General features: G+C 34.7%; 1 protein-coding gene across 1 annotated transcript in view; it reads left to right on the forward strand.

Annotated features, from left to right (window-relative positions):
* The first annotated feature begins 9,993 nt into the window (after positions 1 to 9,993).
* Positions 9,994 to 27,986, forward strand: part of LOC150100878 (uncharacterized) — a 32,490-nt gene continuing 14,497 nt past the window's right edge. The window contains exon 1 of the mRNA XM_090401423.1: positions 9,994 to 10,818. Coding sequence (XP_090257549.1) covers positions 10,259 to 10,818 — 560 coding nt within the window. The 5' untranslated portion in view covers positions 9,994 to 10,258. The remainder of the gene's footprint in view (positions 10,819 to 27,986) is intronic.

Here is a 27,986-nt window from a genome sequence, read left to right on the forward strand (position 1 = left end):
CTCTGTAGGCGATACAAAAAATTCACCTACTCTTGAATATATTCCTTAAAAAAGCAACGAAGTTCTCCCACTCTCTCCACCTTCATCAGAAAGGCCAACGCCAGTTCTTTACAAGTATCTTACGTTTATCGAGATGCTATCCAACTTTCAAAAGGCAAAAGAACTTCACCACACTTAAAAGTATTATTCCTGTCAGAAGTGATCACATAGCCTATGGTCATAGCAGAAAGTATTATTAGTATAATAGTCGTAGACCTCCATGGAGTCAATGACTCATTGCAGGAGGTCCTCCACCACAAACACAGCTCATCATACCATGACTTAAATGCAGTCCTAGTCTCACCACACTTCCAGGCATGCATTGCAACCAACCGCAACTCTCCACACAAAAAACCCTGCCTTAATTCCGTTGCTCACACCTTCCTTATACAGCTTCCAAGGATGGCCTCTTGTTCTTCCCTTGTCTCCATCCATTCTATGAAACAATCTGATCCACGTTAATCTGTTAATAACCCCTTATCAATTTATATGTCTCAATCATGCCTTCCCCCCATCCTTCTATCTACTTGACTCTGCAAACTAAATTCTCTCAATCTATTTTCATACTGAACGTTCCAGGGACCAGAAATAACCTTATTCAATCATCTCTGAACACGTTCCAACAACTCTTCATTCTTTTGAAAACCTGGTGACCATATCTGCACACAATAATCCATATACAGTCCGATCAAAGCCTTATACAAAGGAATCATCCTTACTCTTACATGTTAGTGTTCTCTGCATTATTTCCATAATGCACTGTGCTTTCCTCTAAATTTTAGTAATATGGCTCAGAATTTTAAATCCTTTATCCACCAGCTTTATCCTTGATCCCTCATCTCCACCTCCTCTAAGATATCCCTTTCCAATCTTATGCTCTACATTCCATCTGTGCTATCCAAACTTTAAAAACTCTATATTTTGCTATGTTGAATTGCGAGCCTTCATTTGTTCATTCAAAAAGTCTATTCAAATTCACTTGCAAGGCTATAACATCCATTATACTCCTTATAGTTCTCAACTTTGCATCATCTGAAAATAACTGTACATCACCATGTATGCAACCTCCATACACGACTTGCTAATACTTATCGGACAGTCAATTTCCAATCCACTGTCCAATCCCATCTCTTCCAGTTTAATTACCAGCTTGTCATGTGGCAATGTATTAAAGGCTTTTGCAAAATCTAAATATACCACTGTGTATACTTACCCTATTGCTAAAACACGACCTTTCTTTAGCAAATCTATGCTGTCTATCAAAGAGAATATTGGTGTCATCAACCAAATTCTGAATCCTGGGTCTGACTAGCCTTCTCTAATGCCTTTACCACAATTCTTGACAAACAGATTGGTCTGTAATTCAAAGCCTTAGTCTTGTCACCTCTTTTATGAAGCAGAACAATTTTGTCCACTTTCTATTCTTCTGGAACTTTGGAAAGTCTAAAACCGAAGTTAAAGCTGGTGTTAACTCCCTGGAACATTCCGTCAAGACAAGCAGTGATATACCATCAAGTCCTATGGCTTTATTGACATCACGTTTATTCATTTTCTCATATATCCCCTGCTCACTCACCATCAGTGACTCCTTGTCCCTTTCCACTGCTCTCAAATTTTGCATGCCTTTCACAGGATGAAATATCTTTATGAACTGCTCAATCAACATGTCTACTATAATCTTCCTCAGTTGTTACCATCCTCTATAACCAGTATCAACATTCCATAATTATCCTTTCTTCTACTGGCCACATATCGAAAAACTCCCTTAGATTCTTTTTGGCATCATTAGCTAACTATTATTCATAGTGCACTTTTTTCGATCCTTACCATGCAAGTTACATCTCTTGCTTGTTCTTTGTACTCTTCGTGTAACCGACTATCACCACCCATCTTATGCTGCCACGATAATACCTTCTTCGTCTAAACTGCACCTTACCTTTTCATTCATCTATTTCATACCCACCTTTTTCATCCTCTTGACCTTTGAAATGAATTCAGAGATTGCTTCTGTCAGACATTTTGTGAACAGGCCCCAAGCAGCACTCATCTTTCCTTCCAAGTCTTCATTCCATGATAGAGCCGCAAGCTGTCTCCTGAACTTCTCATAATCACCAGCCTTATAGTTCCAGATATATTCATTTCTAAAAGAAGTCCTCATATGACTGGCCACCACCCAAGTAATCACCTCATAGTCACTTTCGCCAACTGGAAGGAGATTCAATACCTCATTTACAATAACATCCACTGATGAGATAATCAAATCTAAGACGTTTGATAATTCTATTCCTTGTTTCTTCCTCATATCTAGAGCTTCAATCACTCTGCTCAATCAATCCCTTGGAAAGCAAACCTTACGCACCTTCTCATTTACCACACCTTTAATAACCGAATCCCAATTCGTGGTCACTCGAATCATTGGACACCTCCTTCACACTGTTTTTTTTTTTTTATTTCAACACTCCTCTCCCTTCCATATACACCTGTTAATCTTCTCATTTCACTCCGCAATTTCCTCATTTTTCCTGCCTCTTCGTCACCAACTTCGCTTTCATAGCTTGAATTATTTTCTCGCTGCTTTTCGCTATCTCTGCCAGGTCGATTGCACTTTCTTCCTACATCACGCTCGTTATCTTGCAGTCCTTCGGTTTAACTTTCGCATACGCTGTCTTACCGCTACTTTCAATCACCTCATTTATACTCACTTTCACCATCGTTTAAACCCGAAACTCCATTCATTCCAATACTTTCGGTTTCACGGCCTTCAGGCACTAATTTCCGCTACTTTATTTTCTCGCTTCCAATGCATTTCTGGCTCATATTTCTACGACACCTCTCTCTCCCCACTGCCACTCTCTTACCAAATCCATTTTCTCTCGGCAACGGATACATAGTACACACGCTATAGTTCAAAATATCCCCCATGTCAAACCCCCTTCTACGACGATGTCTTGGCCGCCATTGTTCTAGTTCTTATTGATGCCATGAATAACGCAATTTATCTATCTTACAATATAAATACATCAAAAATAATAAACACACTCAGCTACACAGTCATACATAATGATTTTACAATCGATAATTATCAAAATATCATTAAAGCAATATTAAAACGATGACAAGTGCGAGCTCGCGATCACGCGGTACATCCCGTTCGCGCCACCAGATGGCGCGTAATGGGTATATCATGCGAAATGTCATGGACCCCCACCACACACACACACACACACACACACACACACACACACACACACACACATTTGGATATTATCTTCTCTTCCTTACACGGAACTGGGCAGGAATCAGAACGATTTGGAGAAAATCTAGAGCCTAAAGTGTTAACTCGTGAACATCTGGTCATAAAAAACTCAAAAGCAAAATCACAGCACTAGTAATTGAAATTAGCAGTCCCGGAAGTTTTTCCTGCCCTTGCAACTCTGCAAAGCATTCGAATCCCTTCTAGAAATTTATAAGTACCTGCATTTACTTTCCATTTCATATGACCTAGCATCACACACTATTTCTGCCACCAACTACAGAGGGGGGTTGGTGGATAGTGTTTGCTTCAGAGCCAGACAGCAGTCTGTTCAGGTTGATGTAGCCTTCAGATGACCTTGCGTCCATAGTGCTAAGAACACCACTTCGTGACACATTAAGCCAACGTGTCACTTTCATTAAATGCCCAGCTTCAGTTATTCCAACAGCCCGCCATTTGAAAGAATCATCTAAGCGGTGATGACTTCCTATCCTAAAGGTGCTGAACATCGTGCAGCCACAGAACAAGTAAAAAAACAAACAAACTGGAATAAAGAAATGTGTGTGCAATCTATTTTTATAGGCATAAATAATTTGCATTGTATGCGGATCTATTAAATAGTAAATCAATTTCTATTGGACATTCGTAATTTGCACTCAGAATGCCTAATAGTGTTAACTATTCGCTTTCGGAGACACTTGTGCATACGATACTCGTGAAAAACATTTTGTTCTGTTAATTTTGTGAAGAGCTCCTCTTATAGAATAGAGTTATCTCATAAGTGGAGCAGAACTCATGGAAATATCTATAAACAGAACCGGCGCTAGGGTCTTTGCCGCCCGCATGCAATGTCTATCTAAGCGCCCCCTGTAACGATCCGGGCGTGTGTGTGGTTCTTTTACGATAATAAAATTTTTAATTATTTGAAATTTCTTAAATAAATTTTGACAGAACAGCCATACGTTGGTTCGCTAAATGTAACGAACTGGGGGTGTTGACTAGGCAGGATAATCGTTAAAAACCCGATTATTCAAAAAATTCTCAAAAGTTGAAGCAAATTTTGATAAAGCCACTTTAATCGTTGAATATAATGATACAGGGATTATAGCCTTCTCACCAATCCGAATCGCTAACAAAATTAAAATGACTTTTAATGAAAGTTAAAATTTATTTGAACCAAAGTTTAATAAATTCTTGCATTTTACAAGTTACTAAATTCTTAGTAACTTCTAAACATTTTTTAATAATTTTTAAAAGTGGAACTATCATTTAGGAAAATAAAAGAAACTCAAGATAGATGAGAAAATATGAAAATAATTCAAAAATAATTAGAACATTTAATATATATTCAAAAAATAACATCTTTACAGAACAACAGAAAATAAATTAAATTACATAAATATACTTGCATTTTTTTAAATTTAAATTTTAGGGTTTTTGATTTCATATTCACAAAATTAGAAATAATGGTCTTAACGTCTAATTCCGCACATACATCATTCCCAATAGCTATTAAGGCCAAATAACAAGCCTTTTTTGTGACATACTTGTTCTTAAGTAGGTTTTAATCAATTTCAACTTGGAAAAGGAACGTTCACCGCTCGCTACACTAACAGGTAAGGTTAATAGTATTCTTAAAGCAATTGAAAAGTTAGGGAAAGAAAAATTATTGGACACAATAAAATTAAGAATATCGAAAGGGTTTTGAATATTTAAATTATCCTTCCGAAAAATATCCCGGGATGCACATAACTCGTCATATAGTTCTATTGCGTTTACGTCTTTATTGTCGCGTTCCTTCAAGATAATCTCTAAATCGTCACAATTTTTTCGTAAATCTTCGTTATTAATTTGTAGTAATCTATACAAGAAATTGAAATTATCATAATATGTTTTTAGTTGTTCAAATCTTTCTATTAACGAACACATTGCAACGTCTAGAAGTGTATAAAACACATTCACTCTAAATTTATCTTCTAGCTATTGTGGCGTTTCGTCATGATGCGCTTAATCAAATTATCGTGTCTTCTTTCGTTGTCGAACTTCCGTACCAGTTTTAAATTCTTCTTCTCCATCCACCTCTTCACTCAGTTCTTTTGCCGTTTTTAGAACTTCTTTAAAATTTGTATCTGATCGATACTCTTGTAAGAATATTTTTAAGTTTTGGATAGATTCTAAACCAAGTGTAATATTCATATTTTTGTCTTGAAGCATTTTACTCACAGGATTTATTCTGTTAAGTAAATCATGCCAAGTTATAAGAGAACAAATAAATTTGTAGTCCTTTATTTTAGCACATAATGCTTGTGCTTCATGCTAAGTTTCTTTATTAAAATTTTCATTATTTAAAATTTTCATTATTTAAAATTTCAAAAAGTGCATCTGAAATTTCTCCTAACTGATATCGTAGAGGGCCGATTGCATTAATTTTAGTTTCCCATCGCGTTTCTGATGGCTGTTTCAATGTTAAATTTTTTTACTAACTTTAAAAGGATTGCCCAACGTTTATAACTGAATGAAAAGAAATTGTATATTTCTTGAATAATTGCAAAGAAACTAATTGTATCTGCATTCACTTTGTCTGCATCGTTAATGATATAATTTAGAGTATGAGCAGCACATGGCACGTAAAAAGCTTGAGGATGTTTGTTCCAAAGCAAATTTTGGAGCCCATATTTTTTCCCTTTCATATTTACCCCATTGTCACCCCCTTTACCTCGCATGTCTTCAATGGAAATGTTTCATTTTTCGAGTTGTTCCATTATTGTTGCACATAAACCACGTCCTGTGGAATCTGATATATCTGCAAAACCTAAAACGTTTTCCCTGATCTTGACAATTCCATTGTCACAGGAAACAAAGCGAATAATAATGGTCATTTGTTCTGTTTTACTTGCATCAGGTGTGCAGTCTAAAATTATGGAATAATATTTAGATTTTCGAATTGATAATAAAACTGTATCCCTGATTGCGTTACTTAAAGTTTCCAATATTTCATTTTGACTGAACTTTACTCAAATAGTGTACTCTATTATTTCGTTATAGTGCCCTTTCAACATGATTTTCCATAACGGGATCAAACTTCGCAAACAGTTCGCAAACTTTTAAAATAACGGCAATTTTAAATAAATTGCCGTTATTCCTTTCATATAATTTATCAGATGATCCGCGAAAAGCTAAATTTTGACTACCAAGGAATTTTATAATTTCAATCAAGCGTTCTAAAACACTTGTCCAATGTTTCTTTTCCATTTCATACATGCTTCGAGTCTGGCAATCAATAGTAGTTTTGTTTTTTAAATATCAAGTTCCTTCCATTTTAAGAAATTTTTCATATGAGTTAATATTTTAACAAATTTATTAAGAGCCCCAGTGTGTTTCTTAATATCTGATTCTTTTGTAGCATAACGCTTACGATTTTGTGCACCGGATAACTTTTTTTTTTAATTTTTGATTCCATTTCTATTTTATACCCACAAGAAATTATTACACAACATGACACAGAGACGAAATAATAGTCCGCACTGCGCTACTGTCAGTAGCCTACTGAGATGAGTACCATATGACTGGTTAACTAGCAACAAATGTGTTGTATGAAAATTCGTTTCTGCGCATAAAAACTGTTCACCGTTTCACTTTAGATAGACTGCAGTAGACGCAACATTCTGCAGGCAAGCATTTAGCCTGCTCTCGCTACAAAATTGCAAACAGCCGGCTGATCAAAGAGGCGGCAATATACAATTTTTTTAAATTTTTATTCGGTGTATCCAGCCTTCTTTATTTTAATATTGATGATTCTAAGAATTTTTTTGTTTTTATGATAAAAATTTTGTTTCTTAAAAATGAACTTATGAACCGTGCTCGGCAGCGGCGCCTGTATGCTCTGCTTGCCCACTTTCGCCGGCCTTGCCTATAAAACAGAAAATGCAGAAACCCTCCAGTTGCTTTCCCGTAGACACTCTGCATTTACTGTATTATCTTTTCTAAAAGTATTCCCATTGGCACTGCTTCATTAAACACAGATACGACGTATAGGGAAATAAATTAAAACACTATGTTTATTTTTGAAGTAAAACTTTAATTTCAACATTCTAAAATGTTATTTTTCTTGCTTTACTGTTAGAAAAATCGTCGATGATATTGGCGAAGTCTATTTCATTATAATGTAGGTAATTCTTAATCTATTTTATTTAGAAAAACTCCTCTCACAACTAGCAACACCTATAGCAATTGTGAGGAAAATTCGCAGCAATATTACGCTATTTGGAAATGAGTTCTCGAGACTGTATTTTAGAATTAACTGCAAAAGTTCAAAAAGATTCAAAGTTCAGCCCGGGACGGTCCTCTCCCTCTGCTTCTGACTCTATTCATTCATTCTATCTTCCACTATTCTTTGGAACAGTGGAAGACAGAATGAAGAAAGACAACCATTTCTTTGCTTAGGAAGTGGTTGCTGAAATGCAACTTGATTCGGCTAGGACACTTCAATAAATGCCAGCAAGATTAACTGTAAAACAAAATATATAATCCAGAATGTTATTTTGCCTTGCCTGAGTGTTATAATGTAAAATCCAGAGAGTTGGAATTCAAGTAAAAAATTATTTTAAAAAAATATAATAATAATATATTTTTTTAATAATTTTTTTTCATTACAAATGATACATACATTACATGCATTTGATTACATATGATACATACTTGATTACATATTTTTCTTTTAAAAAAATTCAATCCCTATTTTTATGATTAATTTTGTGATTTACATATTTACAACACATAATAAGATTACCTCTTTACAACAGGTTTAATTCTGTTTTTTTTTTTTTTTTTTGTATAATGTATTAATAATAATAATGTAATACAGCATTTATTCGTTTAACGATTTATATATATTTACAATTTTTATTTATTTATTTATTTATTTTTTATTATATTTAAGCGCTATAACTGCAGCACTGAAATGTGAGATATGGGTTTGGATTTTTTTTTTTTTTTTTAATCTTGGATGAGATGAAATTTCTCAGTTTTCATCCTCGAAGTTTATTTGTAATCTTATCTGAGGATGACAACAGTTTGTTATTATTTATTGGTTTGTTTGCTGTGTTGGGAAGTTACGAAATCAAACCTATGTTTATTAGGTTTGATTTCCACTGCAGCTGCTGATTGAGAAATTCGCGCACGCCACGCACACTCACACGTATACACACACATACGATAGTTTGGAATATCTTGATGCGTCGCTGAACTGGAAGCCTGAACGAATATTATATTTCATTAAGTTTGTATGGTATTATTATTATTATTATTATTATTATTCCTGATACCTCCAAGGAGTCCGAAGACTCATCGTGGGAGGACATCTACAATTCTCTCTACACCTAACCTCTACTACGAATCATCTCCATCAACGCCATCTACCGCCCACTTCCAACACCACCACAACTAGTAATTTTTGTCTGTAAATTGCGTGTGTTCTGATGGGCCGATTTGTATGTATGCGGGATGAAAAACCCGAGTTTCCGGGAGAAAAAACCCTGCTACCTCCATATGAGATCGGCTAACTCACCTTCGATTGAAATCGACCAGATAAAGATTCCTCCCGTCGCGACGAGAATCGAACTTAGGCCTATTCCAATCGAAGGGCGCAATGTACCGTCGTTCTTCCAATTGCGCTACGGAGGCGCTTTAGGCGCGTATTTAGGGTGCGTGTTTCTTGTTCATAATATGTCCTTAGAGCTCTTTTCAGGCTATTGTAGTTTGTAAGGTTTCTGTATTCAAAAGATAATTTGTTTATCATGTCTGGGATGTAGAAGTTTCGTGTAGCCTTTCCGTAGTGATTATTGTATTTATTTGTGATATAATTAGTTGTTATACGGTATGTATTTCTGACCGTCCTGTAGTTGGCATCGAAATACTGTCTTAGCAAAGATGCATAGTAACATAAGTGTTTTGCTGTCAGTATTTTGTGTTCTGACATTGCAGTGTTTATAAAGTCGTTATTGTCTATTTGTTTCCAAAATATCAGGTTTATCATTTTGTACTGTATCGACATTAATCTATTTAGTTTGTAGGGTGCACAGAAAGCATATGTTGTTATCGCGTATCTTAGTATATTTTGGCATAGTGCTTTGTATATTAGTGTTTTTAGGGGTATGGAAACTATTGTCTTTTTTTACCTGTAGAGTTTGCCAGTTATTGTTCGGAGTTTGTTGTGTAGATGGCTTATGTGACTATTCCAATTCATATCTGCATCGAAGTAAATTCCTAGGTATCGTATGGTTTCAACCTGAGTGATTGTAGTGGTTTTGCTGTTCTGTGTGTTTTTTATACTTCCCTCCCCACAAATTCCTTCAAGAATTTGAAGTTAGAAAATAATATATTTTATCATTTTATTCCAGTTTCTTTATTTTTTTCTTTTCATAACCTCTTCTGTCTCTTTTTTTTTCTCTCTCTTTTTTTTTTTTATTTGAAGCAACAGCGTCGAGGAAAACAATTTTATCTTTCTTTTTCTTGGCATTGTTTCCTCTTTCCTCCCAAGTAGCCTTTATTAAATCACCTACTTCTACATCGTGATGCTGTACATGGCATGTATCTGTGTAAACATATTAATTACTGAATAGTAGTCAAACATGTACCCACGTTTTCACCATAAGAGAATGCTGGTTTGAGCATCAGTGCATTGAGAGAGATACTAACGTGGGTTTAGCTGAGTGGCAGGAGGATATCGTAGTTTCAAGAGGGAGCTTCCTTGTTCCCATTCCACAACTTCGCCAAGGCCGCTTCTGTGAAGTGTCTGCCGAAAATAAAATATGGAGCGTCTTAATACAGCCAACAACGCCAAACCGCTTTTCATTCCGAACCGCTCGAATACGGGGGAACTAGCTGCACGCAGGAGTGTTCGAGAGAAAGCTGCCTCTTCCCAGGAACGTTCGTCATTCTTCCTAAAGATTCTCTCGCATTAACAGCATGGCTCCAAAGGCAGCAAAGACATGGCGACGTCCTTACACTTCGATCTATAATGACAATTATAAGTATGGCAATAGCTTGTATTCTGACACTTTGCAAGATATAGAAAAGAAATATCAGGAGTCTCTCGCTAAAACTCACATGCGATCAGACCGTCCCGATATTAATTTATCCACTTTTGCAGGTTCGTCTATCACAGGTAATCCGGTAACAATGTCGGCACGTGCTCCGTCACCCGTTGGGTCTCTGACAGGGTCGGTGTCCGCATCAGTGAAACCAAGCTCCTCTTCTTTGATCGAAGCTCGAGTGGGATCTTTACTGCGATCGACATTGGAAGACGATACCAGTTTCAGAGATATTCGTGGAGTGCATTCATTGATTACCGATTCGGCTAGTTTTCGTGAAAAAGCGAGCACAAAATCATGGGAACTGCCGTCAACATTGCTACCTAATGTTCCGGAAATGCCTGAGGACGAGATCGAGGATATTGCTGCCTTTAGAAAACGTCGGAAACCGATGGAGTCCTCCACAGTCGATCACACATTATTAATGGAAAAATGGTAAGTTACTGAGCTTTGATAGGTCAATTGTTTTCCCCAGTGCTTTTCTATATTGCGATTATTGGCTTTCTTACGTGTCGCTTGAATCAATTCTCTTTAGGCTTATATTGTAAAATTAAAATTATGACTTCATTATATAATAATGAAGATTATTATATAATGAAGAATGATTTTACTTTTAAAAAATTCACGGAAATTCATTTATGGGAAACGCAACAGTTCCTTTATTACAGACACTTTTGGAAGAAACAGTTATCATCCGTGATAAAATGGATGTATGAAATATGAAAGTAGTAATTCTTAATCTTTCACCCAAATAACCTAGATTATCACTTCGATACTTTTTTTTCTCCTTACTTAACAGATGTTTATTGTGTTTTCAATAAACGTGCCATCAATAAACATAAATTAGGGCAGATTTTAATTATGTACTAAAGTTCTACAAACGTCAACATTTAATTATGTGCTAAAGTTTTACAAATGTGTATCAGTAGCCATTTCTCAACCTATTATAAACTTCACAAACCTTAAAACAGCTGAATATAAAACAAGCGTACATCGTAGCTGTTCTTTTTTTTTTTTTATAATTATGATTTTGAAATGTTCATCTTTACGAGTCTCTATATTTTTTATGTATGATATTTTTAATATCATACCTAAAAATTGAAAAATCTGATAAATAAAATCAAATGATGTTTGTCTATTCGATATCCAAATTTGAATTCCTCGGATTTACCACTCCCAAATTCTACGTGGTTCCCTGGTTTTGAAACATTTGATCATTGCGTTCTTCATGGCCATATTTAGTTACATCTCCTTCTAATAATCTCTTCTTCGAGTGACATCACTATTTCTTTTCACAATATTTTGGAATTGTAAAACCAGGAAGTATAAATAAACAATCATAACCTACATGCTATCTAACATTTATATATATATTTAAAAGGACTTGTAGAACCAATAGCAATAATCACAAAAATGTCTCATGGGAAGAGTAATAGCAAGTATGGGAATTTTTAAGCGACATTCAGTTCCTAAACTAGTTAAAAATTCTTAGATTTACTTAATTTCAATGATCGTAAACAATATTCAATTCCTCTACCAACACAAATATTACTGACTGAAAGTAATCAGTGTTCCATATGACCATAATTAGTGGAAGAAACTTCTTCAGTAACTTTACAACGGACACTCAAAATATTGATTCCTTTTATTTCTTTCCTTTTGTTTTAAGAGAATTTTTATGGAAGAAATGAATTTTTTATCGAACTTGTTTTTAGAAAAATACATTTTTTAAGAAAGAAAACATTTTATTCTTCGTAATGCGATTGGAAGAACAATGGGATATTGCATCCTTCGATTGGAGAAGATCTCAGTTCGATTCTCGTCGTGAAGAATCTTTATTATGGACTTTTCAAGTTGAAGATAAGCTAACCGATCTGAGACGGAGATAACAGTGGTTTTCTTTTCCCGGAAACTCAGGGTTTTCTTTCCGCATACAGGCAAATCGGCAAAGAGAACACACGCAGTTTACAGACAAAAATGCTATACGTGGGGCACAGATGTTGGATACTAGCGTAGTGTGTTGAAGGATTAAGTAGTAGAGTGCCATAAGTCCTTAGACATCTTGGAGGAGACATATAATAATAATAATAATAATAATAATAATAATAATAATAATAATAATAATAATAATAATAATAATAATAATAACATGTGCTTCAGATATTGTGGAAATCTTTAATAATAATCAAGCTTTCCGTAGAATAGTTATATAACAATTGCACGCAAACAACTCTCACTACCAAATGAAACTGATGATGCAGTAGTGTTATGTTCTATTTTTGAAATTATATTGTGCAATACGAAGATCAATAAATTCCTTAATGTTTTTTACATTAATTTCAAATAGCCCTTTCAAATATGTAATCTACTTGTGCTTGGAATCATGTCACTATTCAACATTGATAATATCAGAACATTAATATCAGTCTTGTATATTAGTGTTACGTATAATAAGGAACAGTAATTGCATATAATTATGCAATAATAAATACAAATAAAGCATCTTGAGGTAAATAAAGCATCTTTTCAAAACCGACAGTGACAGTTAATGGCTGATGCTGTCAGAAGTTCATGGTTTGAGTTCTAAGAAATACTCAACAGGTGCTGAAATTGTTTTATGGGTTGCTATGACTCGTATTTCTTAAACATAACATCCAAAAGATATTGTAAAAGATGCTTGTAAGAGAAGTGGTTATTAAGCGCCTTAATGGTGATCAGGACGACTTAAGTTGAAAGACAATCTTGTCCACAATGCGAGGCACATTTATAAGGACTTTTGAACTGAAAGTGAGTTAGCTAGTCAGACGGAATTGGCAGGAATGTTTGACCATAAAATGGAAACCAACTAAAGAACACATACACACGCAACTAACTGAGTTGACATTTAAAGTGAACGATTACGAAATATTTATTATCATATATTTATGAAATATGTGCTACTGGTTTTTCAACTGACGGCACCAATTTAGAAATATAAAAAGAAAAATCTCAGATGATTCATTACTTTTACTGGTAACACTATTTCCAGGTCTTCTGAAAGGCAACGATAGCCGTACTTGGTATAATAGGCGTCTTTATACTACAGTATGGCATTATGCCTCTAAGATGTCAGCTTGTAATTGCTTTGATAAGTTATGACAGTGACATAGGAACGATATGCACTGGGACGGTTGCTACCTCACCGGTATCAGAGAGCATCGGTTACAGGATATTTCATTAGTTTTCGAAAAATTACTGCACTAAAAAAATGTGGGTAGCTACGAATTTTCCAAGGGCTCCAAAAACGCTAGCTACGCTATTGATAATGACGTTATTCTTCAGTTTAATAACAGTCGCAGCAGATTATAAATAGACTTATTGTGGGTGGTTGCATTGAAGCCTATTAGGCATTCCAGGGGTTATGTCTGGTAAACGAGTGTTAACGGAATCATACGCTGTGTGTGGAAATAATAGAAAGAGAGAGAGAGAGAGAGATCAGATCTGATCAGAGATCTATATTCAAAATTTATTTATTTTGAGATAGCAGTGTTGTTAAAATACTTGTATATAAGTCATTGTCACTTTTCCTTACCACATTCTCTGAAAACAGTTCCCAACTTTTGAAGCCATTAGATTTCTTACATCTAGGTTCAAATTAAACCAACAAAGATCTACCCTAAGATTTACTCAGTATGATTATAAGAAAGCCCTTTAAGTAGTTAAGCACGTATCTTAAAGAGAGATCACCATCCAAAAAAAAAATTATTTATTTATCTATTTTGTCTCTTATTCGATAAAAACCAGGAATAGTCTAGTAAGATACTTATTGGAATAATCCTGGATTTTCGTAATTTTTGATATATTTTTGAGCGGAAAGTATTTTATTAAATTTCATAGAAATAACAAAAAAAATGAACAGATTCAACAGAATACTGTATTTCTAGTCAGTTGCTATAGAAAAAAAGTAGGAGGCATCTGTAGCTAAACCAATAAACGAAATGAGACCAAATTTTATATTGAGACTTTTGAAGGCATGGTGAGATGATTTCCGCGAAAAAAAGATTTAGTACCAAAAACTATAGTTGTTATATGCTAAAAAAAAGGGCTTTTGTATATATCAGCCACTTTTAAATTTTGAAAAACAAACAAACTCAAACATATATGAGAACTGACAGTGCATATCATTAAAAAAAAGAAGAATACTTCGTTTTTTTTTTCTTTTGTGTGTATGAATCCCACCATGAAAGGGAAATTAGCCTATGGTTTATTAATATTAGGATCATGGGTACGCTAAGGGTTAGTTAATCCAGAAACCCTTCTCTAGAAACCGAAAGGAACTATTTTCAATCCTTCAGGCATTCAATAAGTACGACAGTTGTCTCACAACCAGCTTCATCTTTCACCTTACAGATATTCCATTCACACGGTTGGATTAGAACTCACAGACTGTTAGCATATCCTCTGGAGAGAGGAAATGCTAACTACTCGGCCAACCAAGCCGGATAGCAGTGTAATTTAAGGAAGTTTACACAATTTATAAAACTCGATCGTATCTAAGGGACAAAATGGTACGTTTAATAACAGCACTAAAAATCTTTAGGTCCTAAAGATTTTTAAAATTTTTAACTTAGATAGATAATAAAACAAAAATAACATCTAAATTAATCTGGCTTAGAGATAGGAATTAGAACCTCACATATGAATTTCCTAGATAACTAATCACTAGCCTAACTCAATAATCACATATCCAATAACCAAACAGAGGTGGGCTTAGAGTTTGAGAGATCAAATATTGAACTTTTCACGCAAATCCAGACTTTTAGTAATCAGAGTGGGATCTCATACTTGAAGACGAACGCTTTCTATCACTTTAGGTGATAGAAAGCTTAAATTCACTCATTATTATAATTTTAGTTAAAATTTTATGGTCCAATTTAAACTAAAATCCAACCAACAAAAGAAATTTTATTGAAGATCACAACTCCCAAATTTCACCTTTCAGAAGTGATTCATTTGAAAGCAAAACTGAGAACATTCTACAACCTTCAGTAAAGATCCAAAACACCACATTTTTATAAAATCTATTCATCCAGAGCTAAATTATGTTTTTGAGAAATGAAACTAATAAATAGTTTCAATACTTATCTGGAAATGCAATATCCTTCATGTGTTATGAATTAATCATTTGTACCACAAGTTCTTGAAGGATGAGCAGGCAGCGATGAGCCTCCTTATCGTGCGCAACTATACTCTGAACATTGAAAATTCTATATCATTATTTCTAATTTGAATTTGATGACACATGAACCTTATGGGTTCGATAGATTTTCATAATAGTAATAACGGCTAGAATATGAGGCTGTAATAATCTATGTATCTATAATCAAACGCTCTTCTAATCAGCTAACGCCCTTTTGTTCCCGTATAGGGAGTAGGCGAGGCCGCTTTTTAGCCCTATATAACGCTCTTGTATTATTAGGATATTATAGAAATAGAAAATAATACAGGTACGTCCTTGATGTCTGTTGATTGTATCAGAAGGGCCTCAGTAGCACAGAGTCATGTACAAAGTCATCGATTAGAAAGATTTGTGTTCGAATTCCTTCTACAATACGAATAACCATTACAATGGTTTTTTGACCGTTCACCAACGTCAGAAGGAAGTGCAGAATTTTTTCCTCCTTGAAACATGGGTTTATACATCCTACAAATGGACAAATCAGCAAGAGAAAGCACAATTTGACAGACTTAGTAGAATATGTAGAGAAGATTATTCTCCATATTATGGCATTAATAAGTTTTATAGGCAAATAAATCTAACACGTGTTTTAAGAGGAAGTGAAGGTTAGGACTCATCTTCATAGCTAGCTTGATATGTTGCTTTCTGAGGACTGCGGAGAGGATCCTCATAGCCTGCTTCTATATTGGTACGCGTCTGGCCCGAACTTTCTTTTTTCGCAAATGCAGCCAACGCCTCGAAATCATGAATATTCATATCTCCAAACTGATTCTCATGGGGGATTTTTATGATACATCCTCTGAAAACTTGTCGAACTGTAGTAACACACACACACACACACACACACACACACACACACACACACACACACACACACACACACACACACACACACACACACACACACACACACACACACACACACACACACGCACGCACGCACGCACGCACATGCCAAAAATCAATTGTGGAATTCTACTTTCGGCAACACAAGGTTTACTTCCATAAGATAACTATATTTTTTTATAAAAGTATATTGTTTATACTGCTCAATCATTACTTGTTCTCCTATAGACTTTGTATGTTTTTACATTCATCGAAATTGCAGCAAAAGTGGTTTTTAACTAAGAACTGTTATCTTTAATTTACAATTAGGAGCCAAAATATTACAACCTAGCAGCGCTTTAGGTCAAAAGAGGCCAAACACACTACTGGATAGGTGATTTTGGGCTGAGATAACAGCTTGCACCCGTTTGGCATTGACTCCACTAGACCATGGAAAGTGTCCTGAGGTATTCTAGACCAACCAGACCGAATATCATTCCGGAAGTCAGAGTCGACCCCCAGATGCTGATTTCCAAATAATCCCATAAATGTTCGAGGGATTCAAATCAGGAGAATTGAGTGGCCAAAGAAGCATACGGAAACTAAAATATTTTCGAAAGCAGAAGAAAATGAAAATAGTTATTAGAAATACATTCATTGGATTACCATACAGAATCATTTAATGGAACGCAAACGACGCTAACACGACAATAATCATCAGACAAACGGAATTATGACGACAGTTTAAAATTCAGTTTACCTTTTAAAGAGATTCTCTAGCCGAAATGGTACCAGATGAATCATTACATTAAAAAATGCTTTGAAATTAAATAAACGTAAAGTGAAATTATAAATACAGGGTGTACACACACACAAAAAAGAGTATTTTACATACATATATTTTTCAAACGAAATTTTTGATGGTCACTAATCTAAGGTAGTTCAACCTTACTCAAAGTGCTTTGCATTCATGTACATCCATCCTGTAATGATCTAATCAACTGCAGGATTGTAACAATTCTACAGAAATCAGTGTGATTTTTAGATGAATCTATAAGGACAATTAACCTGATGATAAATGTATCAATTGATTATACAATCAATTTAAAGAAATTGGTAATTGTTGAGAAGCATATAACAGGACGCTGTAGAACGTCTTTAGATAGCCATTTTCTGAATAGGTGCTCAAGCAAAAACAGAAGAATCAGTTTCCTGGCCACCTCGTTACCCACTGCCTTACACGTTTCGATTTTCTTTTTATCTTTTTATTTCCTGTGGAGTTTTGTAGAGGTTAAATTGCACGCACGAATAGTGACTACAACAGTTAAAAGACAAAATTAGAGACAGTTACTCCGGAAATGTTGGAGCGCTCTTTGCAAAAGTGAGTTATAGGTTGGATGTATGCCGAGCTACACGTGCAAGTGATGCGGAACTTGCTCATCCCAAATAAAATAGAAGCTCCAAAGTATCATTCAAAATATTATCACTGCAGTATTTTATTTTCAAGAAATATATATATTTAAATACCGGCATTCTTTGGTGGAAATCTTGTTTTTGGATATCCCTGCAAGCTGAGGACCACGACTCAGTTCTTCGACTTCGTCACCTAATATAATAAAGCCCAACCAATTTTAGTTGTGCAGTCATACAAGTATGCGTAATAATATTGAGACGAAAACTCGCCTGTGTTAATAATGGGATACCTATTCATGAATAGTTGATATTTCTTAGTTGTTCGGTTGTAAGTTGTAACTGTCATATTATACTACGTTTATACCTCTAAAGTATATGCTTTTGTTTTGTTTTATTAATTCGAATACTAGAAGCCGAGTCAGATCGGAAATATGATTGATTTTTTACTCGAATGGGAACATATGATGATATATGTTGTTCTGACTATATGAGCAAAATACTGTGAAGATATCTTGATGAAATTTGTTAATAAAATTAAAACAGATTTATGAGGACTTATTTGTCTGGATTGATACGAAACCAATTCAACACTTTTTCAATTGAGAATTTGAAATTTTCAAAACTTCTTACTTGAAATTTCTTACAATGAGGAAAAATTGAAAAAGTCACGTTATATTGCTTTAGAATTTTGAATTAATACTAATTTCACATTAATGGGATACCTTCTGTCATTTTTATTCGATATTATTTACAGAGAGAGAGAGAGAGAGAGAGAGAGAGAGAGAGAGAGAGAAGAAATCTAAAAAGAGTCGTTTTAATTCAAACGCTGAATACCAACGTCCTGAAAGATCCCTATAATTGGACACATAAAACCACAAATTCCTGACACATTTGTTTCTTTTCTTCTATTTTCAGTCCTGACTAGAAACTTTACGAACTCCCTAATAACAAGAGACTTCATACAGACTCGATAACTGCTTAAAACAGATAATGGTTATGGTGTGCCTACTTCTACGAAACTTTTCATAGTAATAATGGATATACAGTAGATGATGATCTACCGTTTGAAAACAATCACACCGTTAGTGATGTAACTTCTCGAATACTACTGGGCAAGTTTTGACCTAACATCAATGTGTATGTGATGTCATTATGCAATAGAAGGTGAAACGTACTCCTATAAAAAAATAATGACAAAGTTAATGAGATTCGTGATTCAATAATGAATTCTTTTTCACACACACACACACACACACACACACACACACACACACACACACACACACACACACACACACACACACACACACACACACACACAAGTGGGATTTATCATTCCTTTTTTTTAACTGAAACAAATTCAAAGTTCTAGAACAAGTGGAAACCTCGAATTTCATGTCTCGAAATGCATCTTAAAATCTGAAATATATTAAATCTGAAGTAGTTTATGTTATGTTATTTTAAATAATTTGAGCTTATATTATCTTGATTAGCAGAGGAGGAGAACAACGATTTTTACTTCCTGTCATTTCAACCTGGAATAATATTTATTATTATTATTATTATTATTATTATTATTATTATTATTATTATTATTATTATTATTATTATTATTACCCACGTAGTTCAAGGACTCATCGCGGGAGGGCACGCGACAAATTATCCTACCAATTCCAATGTATAAATTTCTTATAAAATGTTGCTTCCCAAGCACATGATCCCATAGCTATCGTTGACAGGCCCTCCCCTGACACTTTAGAGGCCCGCGACAAGAGTACAGGGTGATCCATAAGTCACGAAGGTGTTTAAAATGCGAATAATTTTTTTGATTATAAATCTTTTCATTTTATTTTTTGCAGATATTCTAAGGAACATTTGGAAAATTAATCATGTAAAAGTTCACAGCCCAATAACGAATCAAAATCGTGCAATTTTATTTAGAAAATCAGTATTCTATTATTCTAACGCAAAGAGCATATTGCCACCATTTTAATATCAGAAATGTTCCCTTGGAAACAATAATTCCTCACTTAATTGAACGTTTCCAGCAAGAGGATTCCGTAAGTGACTTTCCATGATCCGGGAGGTCCCGTTCAACCAGAACAGAGAAACATTCAACGTGTGAGAGACAGTATTGAAGAAGAACCAGGAACGTCTACCCGAAGACTTCCTATCCAACTGGGTGTGTCCCGGAAAATCACTGCAGCGCATTTAAACCACTTACGCCTCTTCCCATACAAGATCCAATGGGACAGGAATTAAAACTGGTAGATTATCAGCGACGTGTAAATTTTGCCGTCTGCTTTCAACAATTGGCTAGAGAAGAAAACGACTTTAGACTCGAGGTGTGATTTCAGCATCATAGAGCCACTGTCGACAACTGTAGAGCCACAGTGGAATTCTAAAGACACAGTTTTGACGGGCGAATAATCTCGCAAAGATCTATAATTAATTGGTCATATGTAGATCTTACGGCTCCTACTTTTTCCTATTGGGTTACCTGAAGGAAAAGGTCTATGTGAACAAGCCCCCAGACAATCCAACAGCTGAAGGAGAGCATTCGTGCAGAAATTATGGCGCTGCAGCCAGAAACATTAACAGCTGTCAAGGAACGTGCCGTAGAAAGGAAATTCTTTGTCAATTATCTGAGACTGGAAGCCATTTGTGTGATGTGGATCTTCATAGGTAATAAAATTTCTCCAGGTTCTTTATTTCATTATAACAAAAAAAAAAAGAATAAAAAATAATTAATAACTAAAAGAAGTAATAAATGTTTAGACTTCTTTCATGCCTTATTGGCCACCAATAGACTCTCAAATACCATCTGTCTAAATATTTAAAAATTATTCAAGTTAACAGTTAAACAAATTATGTTCTATAATTCATCCTACCTAGACATACCTTCATAAAGAGAGAGAATATATATATATATATATATATGCAGTATATAGAAAGTTTTTTACCTTTGGGTGTTTGGGTGTTCTGTTGATGGTCTAGCGATGTTTCGATGAAGAATAAAATGACGACATACATAATTCACAAATTATTATATTCATTCTGTAAAAATTATTTTTTTTTATCTTCACATCAACAAAATGTTGTTAGAATGCAAATTTTCCCTTCGTGTTCCATTGACAGTAATGCGAAATTAGACAACCTTTCAAGATTAAGTGATTTTAGATTGGTTTGTATATCATTCTTAACAATTAGTTTATGCGATTTGATTTTGAATATTTTCTTTCTTTTATCTCTTATTTGATATATTTCTATGCTTGTGATATGCGGGGCCTTCTGAAACGCGGACCTAGAGAAGAAGGCCCTTTTGCCATGACAATCATGAATTCGAGTATTCAAGCGCTGTTTACAGATTCAACTTAAAGGTATTTGCAGTTTAGAATCGAAGCATTATCGTATACGTATGCAAACAGAGTTAGATTCAGGTGAGTTGGTACGGAAATGAGAGAAACCGTAAACAGCAACTCGCACAGTGCATAGTGTCAAATATGACGCAAGTGTCGACGTCATCAATATCACGGTTTTGGGAAAGATACTTGGACCAAGTAATCAGAGGTTGTTTTAAATGAAGAATATTAAATCTTTGTACTGAAGTTAAAGAACTAAATCCCAAAATTCAGAAGCTGAAATGTCTTACAAAAATGGATAAATGCTAATGGCATCAAAGAATTCATCCGGGATCGGGATATTGCAGTATATTTTCTGGTGCTGCTGCTGTTGTTAAAAAGATGAATTAAAATATTGAGCAAATTCGTTTGTTTTAAGTGACTCAACTGTTTTTTAAATAATATTCCATTAAAAGTAGCATGTTTTTCGCCAATATCACGTATGGTGATCAACTGGCATCTCGATCGTCGATTTTTAGCCAAGAATGTCTATATTTTGAATCCCACTCACAAAAGGTTTATAACCTTTTGCGAGTGGAAATTCACATAAAATATAAAGTAGTGCTTAAATTTATGACAAGAAAGAAAGAATGTTGAAGTGATTCCAACGGAAACACTGTGAGAATGCTTTTCCCCCGGTTTTACGAACTCTGCAATATAAATAGGTTATTTAACAAATTGTAAAATGATTTCAGTGGATTCAAATACTTCGTGTAAATATTCCCTTGACAGCTATTTTAATATGCTAATTAATAGAATTTTTTGATATTGCGAAATTTTATCAAGTCCAATAGTAAGGATAACAGGTTTCCTTGTACTAATGGAATGCTTATAAATGAAAACTATTTTTAAGCTTCTCTGATTTGTAGTTTTCTGCTTTCCATTATATTGTTTGATGCATGCATACGCTGATTGTAGCAATTTTGTCTTTACTATAAAGAACTAGGCCTTATCCTATAAACAAAAGTGTATTGTTCTTTCATTTCTTCATGCTGTTTGGGCTGAGAGCTAGTTCCTTAACCTTGGCAGAAGTTCAGGACGTACTGCCTGGAACCATGTCGTTCGCTGTGGCTTTTCTTCTAGAAATAGTGGTAACATAAGTAAGGTGCAGTCTCCGCCGGAGAGAGAGAAAGAGAGAGAGAGAGAGAGAGAGAGAGAGAGAGGAAAAAAAAAACGTCGCTTTAAATATGTACCTTATCTGAACTTCCTCTTCTCAGTAGTGTACACAAACGCTAATGTTCCACTGGGAAACAACTCAGACGACAGACACGTGTCCTCTGAGTGGAGTGCTGGTGACATGTTTAGCTAAATAAGGATGTGAACAAGAAGAGGATAATAGGAAGGAAGAAACTGTACCCATTGATCTGCAGTTAATCCGGGAATGCTATTTTAAACGCTAATATTCTCAGTAATCCGCTATGGCTTCTTAACTTGCGATGCATATAACTGTTTTTTATGTGACTTACCCAAGGGAGGGCGTAAACCTATAGTACATTATTTTTTTATATTTTATATTTCATTTTTTTTTATATAATACGAAAAACCCTGCTCTAGAGATTAAATGAAGTTTTTCAAGCTATTTCACGCCCAGTAAGCGGGCATCTATGGTGCACTGAAGTCATTGAACGTCACCGGAGTTTTAATGGAGGCATTTTTTCATTTTATTCGTTCAGTTTGTCTCTCCCGTAACAGATCATCATGCATTCTCAACCTACACACCGATGGCCTTTGCCAGTCACTTTAATTGATCAGTGTGAAATCTTTTGCTGCAAAAATCGTTTGATATTTCAATCTTTTCCATTCTGTTTAGAAAAAAAAAGAGTTTCATTCAGTTAAATAAAGAAGGAAAGAAGAGTGGGACCAATTGGCAACAGGATGAAGTTGACAGACGGACAATAATTGAAGTAACTAGGTAGTTTCGTTTGCCAATCCTCTACTTACAGCGAGTGCGATTTCAGTTGACTTGCAACTTGGAGGCTTCTCAAAAAGAGAATGTACATTGTATTTAAAGAAACTGAGGTACTCGAAACAGTGGTTTCGTCACCTTAGAAAATATAAGTAATAGTTCAGTATGGAGAGAGAGATCGGAAAATGTAAAACAAGCTCTATATGTTATCGCTTTGGCTGTTCGAGCAAATCAGTTACCCATTCGGCGAGAAGGTGCCGAATTTTGTGTGCGTGTGTGCAACGAACCAGAATATATTTTCATAGCTTGAAACCGAGCAAATATAAAAATAAAAGTTCTCAGCAGGAGCGTCAGCCACCTTTGTGGAACATGCTCCACTCCTAAACAGGGAACCCACACACAAGGATAGCTTCTAAAAACGTGGCTGAAGCTTCGCATAATTGCAATAACAACGTCATTTTTCAGAATATTGAAGTGATACATATACATAGATCAGGAAGTAAGTTGTATATTAAACATAAATGCATCTAAGTTTTATGCTATGTAGCAGGGGTGGCCAACTACGCGTCCTTTTGGAGACAAAATAATTCCGGTAAGACTTAGAAGAGCCGCAACCTTTTACCAATGCGACAGTACGGAAGTAAGTAAGTGGGCGCATGGCGAGGTTGTAATGAACTTGTAAGAACTGCTTTGATTAATTACATACCTAATTTTAAGGAGCTTACTAAGAAAACGAATACAAGGAAAGCCTCTACTAGTAAATAAGTAACTAAAATTATTGTTTCAACTTTAAAACTACTGTATTCTACTTGTTCAAAGTAAACTTCATTTAATGTTTTTCGAATTAAACTTTTTTATTGCAGTAATTTTTATTAACCCTGTTTTTTTCTCTATCTTCTATCTTTTTTTTTTATTTTGTTCCTCTTTTTTGTTGTCCCTTCTTCTCTTTTTGTTTAATTTTTCCTGGTAGATCGTGAAGAGCAGCGTGACGTGTAGACGCGAGCCGCATGCGGCTCGCGAGGCACGATGTGGCCACCCCTGCTATATAGCAAATAAATGTGAATAAAATGAAATAAATGTAAATGAAATGTGAATGAAATAAATGTAAATAAAAGCACGATGTGGCCATCCCTGCTAAATGCGCACTTCTTCATTAATAATCGTAATATTAGGTAAGTCAACGTGAATTTAATCCTAATTTGTTCTATTATGCGAATCTGACCAACGAAAATCAGTAAATCTATAGTGCATTAATACAACATTCGAATATTACGATGCTTGTGGGCTTCCCGTGATGAGTCTTTGGACTCCATGGAGATACTATTAATAATAATAATAATAATAATAATAATAATAATAATAATAATAATTTTATATTCAGAAGCACAAGCAGCAAACTGTTGCAAAAATTATAATGTAGATGAAAGACACTTGTACATTTTTCCTTTTAAATTTGTGAATTAAAGCGTGATACTGCTTACATCATTTAAAAATTATTCTACTCTTTAGTAAAATGCTTTCCAGAATATATTTATTTAAATGATTAAAGTTTATTATTATTATTATTATTATTATTATTACGTGATACCTCCAAGGAATGATGGACTCATCTCGGGAGGGCACTCCGCACAAACCACAGTCTACAATGCGTAATCCTTCATCTACACACCATACCACAATCCGTCAACTGCACTCAACACCATCTACTGTCATTAATAGTACTTGTTATAAAGTCAGCATGTACTACGGCCAATTTGCCTCTTGAATGATAAAGGATGACTTGTTATTGTTTAGAATTACGGCCTAAGTAGCCAAAGTTATGAAACCAATGTACTCTGGCAGTTTTCTTATTGTGCGATGCGAAAAACCAGTTTTCAGAAGGATAACCTCTACCTCCGTATGAAATTAGCTGACTCACCTTCATAGGTTCTTGTCCTAGACAGGATTCCAATGCAAATCTTTTCAACCAAAGTAAGTTGTCAAGATCGTACTGAGCTTAAAGGCAACTTGCCTTCAAGCGAAGAAGCTCACTAAACGACTCTTTTCCAAGTCTTATGAGAACTGAATTTAGCATTAGAAAGAAAACAAATAAAGATGAGACGAGGAAGGATCTGTTGCTTAGGAATTCCTTGTAAAATTTTAGAAAGACGGATAAAGTTTTTTTTTTACTCCTGGAATCATCACATCGAGTAGTGGAATGTGAGTGATGACAGAAGGAATATCCCCATTTTTTTACCAAGAGTTAAGAGCTACCGGAAACATGTGGTTCCTTTTTTTCATCAGCACATGAGAGAAACCACATGTTCCTGGTCTGTGATTCCTTTCATCAACTGTTCTCTTTCAACTTGAAAGATTTACGCAAATTACTAATTAGTTGCTTTGAACATACAACACGCTTCAATAGAATTGATTTACTCAAAACGATTGCTCTGGAAAAATAAATAAAAGATCGTTAATAAATTTAAATTCTTCTAGTGATAAATAAATACTGACAGGATCATAGCTCTATTATTCTGTGCGAATATGAACTTTGTGTCAATCACAAAGTTAATAAAGTTTAAACGGTATCGTAATTTTGTTTTAAAGTTTCTGTTATTTGGGATAATGTAGAAATTAATACCACATCAAAACAGTGGACAAAGGAGATTGTCACAGAGGTTGTTTTGGGATGACAATCTCCTCTGTCTTTGTGATTTGCTACAGATTATCTTCGAATATCAATAGATTGCTTCTTTCTTTTTTTTTTTAATTGCGAAAACAAATATGAAGAGATGCAAAATGCCTCTCACTGTTTTATGTGCTATAAAAGCAGAAAACTTTCCTCAGAAAAATAGAGGAAATCGACCAGAAAATAAAATAAATGAAAATGTTTCGACATTACTTTGTGAAATTTATTAAGATATACTTTTCGTAAAATGTGTCAACCTTCCTCGGTTATGAGATTAATGGAAGATCTCGGGACATTGAGAAAAACCTACAGAGAGAGAGAGAGAGAGAGAGAGGGAGGGAGGAAAACAAGCAATTAAGTTGGATAACAATGGCTACTAGAACCGTCTGGCTAAAGTATAATAGGTAGCAAACAAGCAGTCCTGGTTTGCTGAGCACAGAAAAGTTATGTTTTCAAAACTGTGCGAATCTCTTTCGAAATAAATGTTCCGAGAACTGAAAACTTTGAAATAAAATATTTAACACTGATAATGCTAAAACAAAATTACTGACTATTGACTAAGGCATATTTTCTGTGGACCTCAGTCTGTATAAAGATGACGTTAATTTTATGTTTATTATCTTGTATTCTTTTAATCATGGTTTTGTGTGTTCCTGGACTTAACCAAACTTAATATTGGTTAAATTCTTAGTAAGTGCTGGCTTCAGTTGAGACTGAGAAATAAGTGATGATATAATGAAGTAGCAGGATGAGCAGTCAGTGCAATTGGATGTACTATTAAAGCCAAACCACACTATAGGAAGAACTATAACGAACCGAAGAATGGTAGTAATCTAAGGCGTTTTGGGGTCTGATCGCTAAAAAAAAATAAAGAGGGAGGGGAGCAACCATACAACCAAAAAAGTGGATGTAGGCATTTAAATTTGATAGTTGGATGAAATAAAATTTTAAAAAAAAGAAGACAACTGCTGTGTGTCTTAAATAGTCAAGAGCTGTGCCAAAAACCTGGTGGAAATTGTGCCAGCAGGACGGGGGGGAAAATGAAAGTCTGATGCATTCACAGCTGAAAAACTACCAGAAAGGCTCCAGGAGTTCAGAGGACATGAACACCGATTAACCCACATGACAAGAGACAGCTGCTGCAGCAGAAGAAACCAAGGTTATAACAGAGAGAGGATTGTTAAGTTCTACTGGCTAAGAATGAAATTAGATTTAGTAAAATTTTAACAATTAAGGAAAAAGAAGGATCGATAAAATAATATGTTGACGCATTTGTTCTCTATTTTTTATTTGCTTAAAAATAAGTTAAACATAACTTATTTTTAAGCAAATAATAAATGAATGATGCTTTGGATTCAATGTCATTTTTAAGGATTCTTAGATTCTTCTCTCGATTAATATCATTGCAATGGTGTAATATTTAAGATTTATTGTTGAGCACAATATGCTCAACGGTAAATTTTAAATATTACACCGTTGATATGAAAAACAAATGATATTGTTACTGTGCTAAAAAACTGTACACGACTCAAGAGTTACGTGCATATGTGCATATGCACGTAACTCTTTCTATATATATATATATATACAGTATATATATATATATATATATATATATATATATATATATATATATTTATAAAAATAAATTTAACTGACTAGAACCCGAGAAAGTATAACAAAAACCTTTAATACATCACAACTAGTTTCATCGGTGATCCGACTTCTTCACCTGAAGAAGTCGGATCACCGATGAAACTAGTTGTGATGTATTAAAGGTTTTTGTTATACTTTCTCGGGTTCTAGTCAGTTAAATTTATTTTTATAAATGTATACATCCCGAGTAAATCCTAATTTCAACAATATATATATATATATATATATATATATATATATATATATATATACAGCTTCCTCAGTGCTAAGCCACTCGAAGAAAGGCCTAGACTAGGTTCACTTCTAGTTGCGACTAAGGGAACTTTTTTCCTAAGCCTTTCTTCGACCTTTTCCCAAGTTCGTCAATCTCTCTGGCATGAGAAAACGGTTTTTATCGTCCCGTAATTTAAAGAAAATCGACCGTTCAACCAACACTATTACAGATTAACATATCATGTTACGGTTAGGGACGACAGATGGCGATACTTGTCAGTCGTCTCTTCATCGGATGCCGTT

Source organism: Typopeltis vanoorti, chromosome 12, assembly GCF_054136105.1.
Source record: "Typopeltis vanoorti isolate ZY-2024b chromosome 12, IOZ_Tvanoo_1.0, whole genome shotgun sequence".
In the NCBI taxonomy this organism is placed as follows: Eukaryota; Metazoa; Arthropoda; class Arachnida; order Uropygi; family Thelyphonidae; genus Typopeltis; species Typopeltis vanoorti.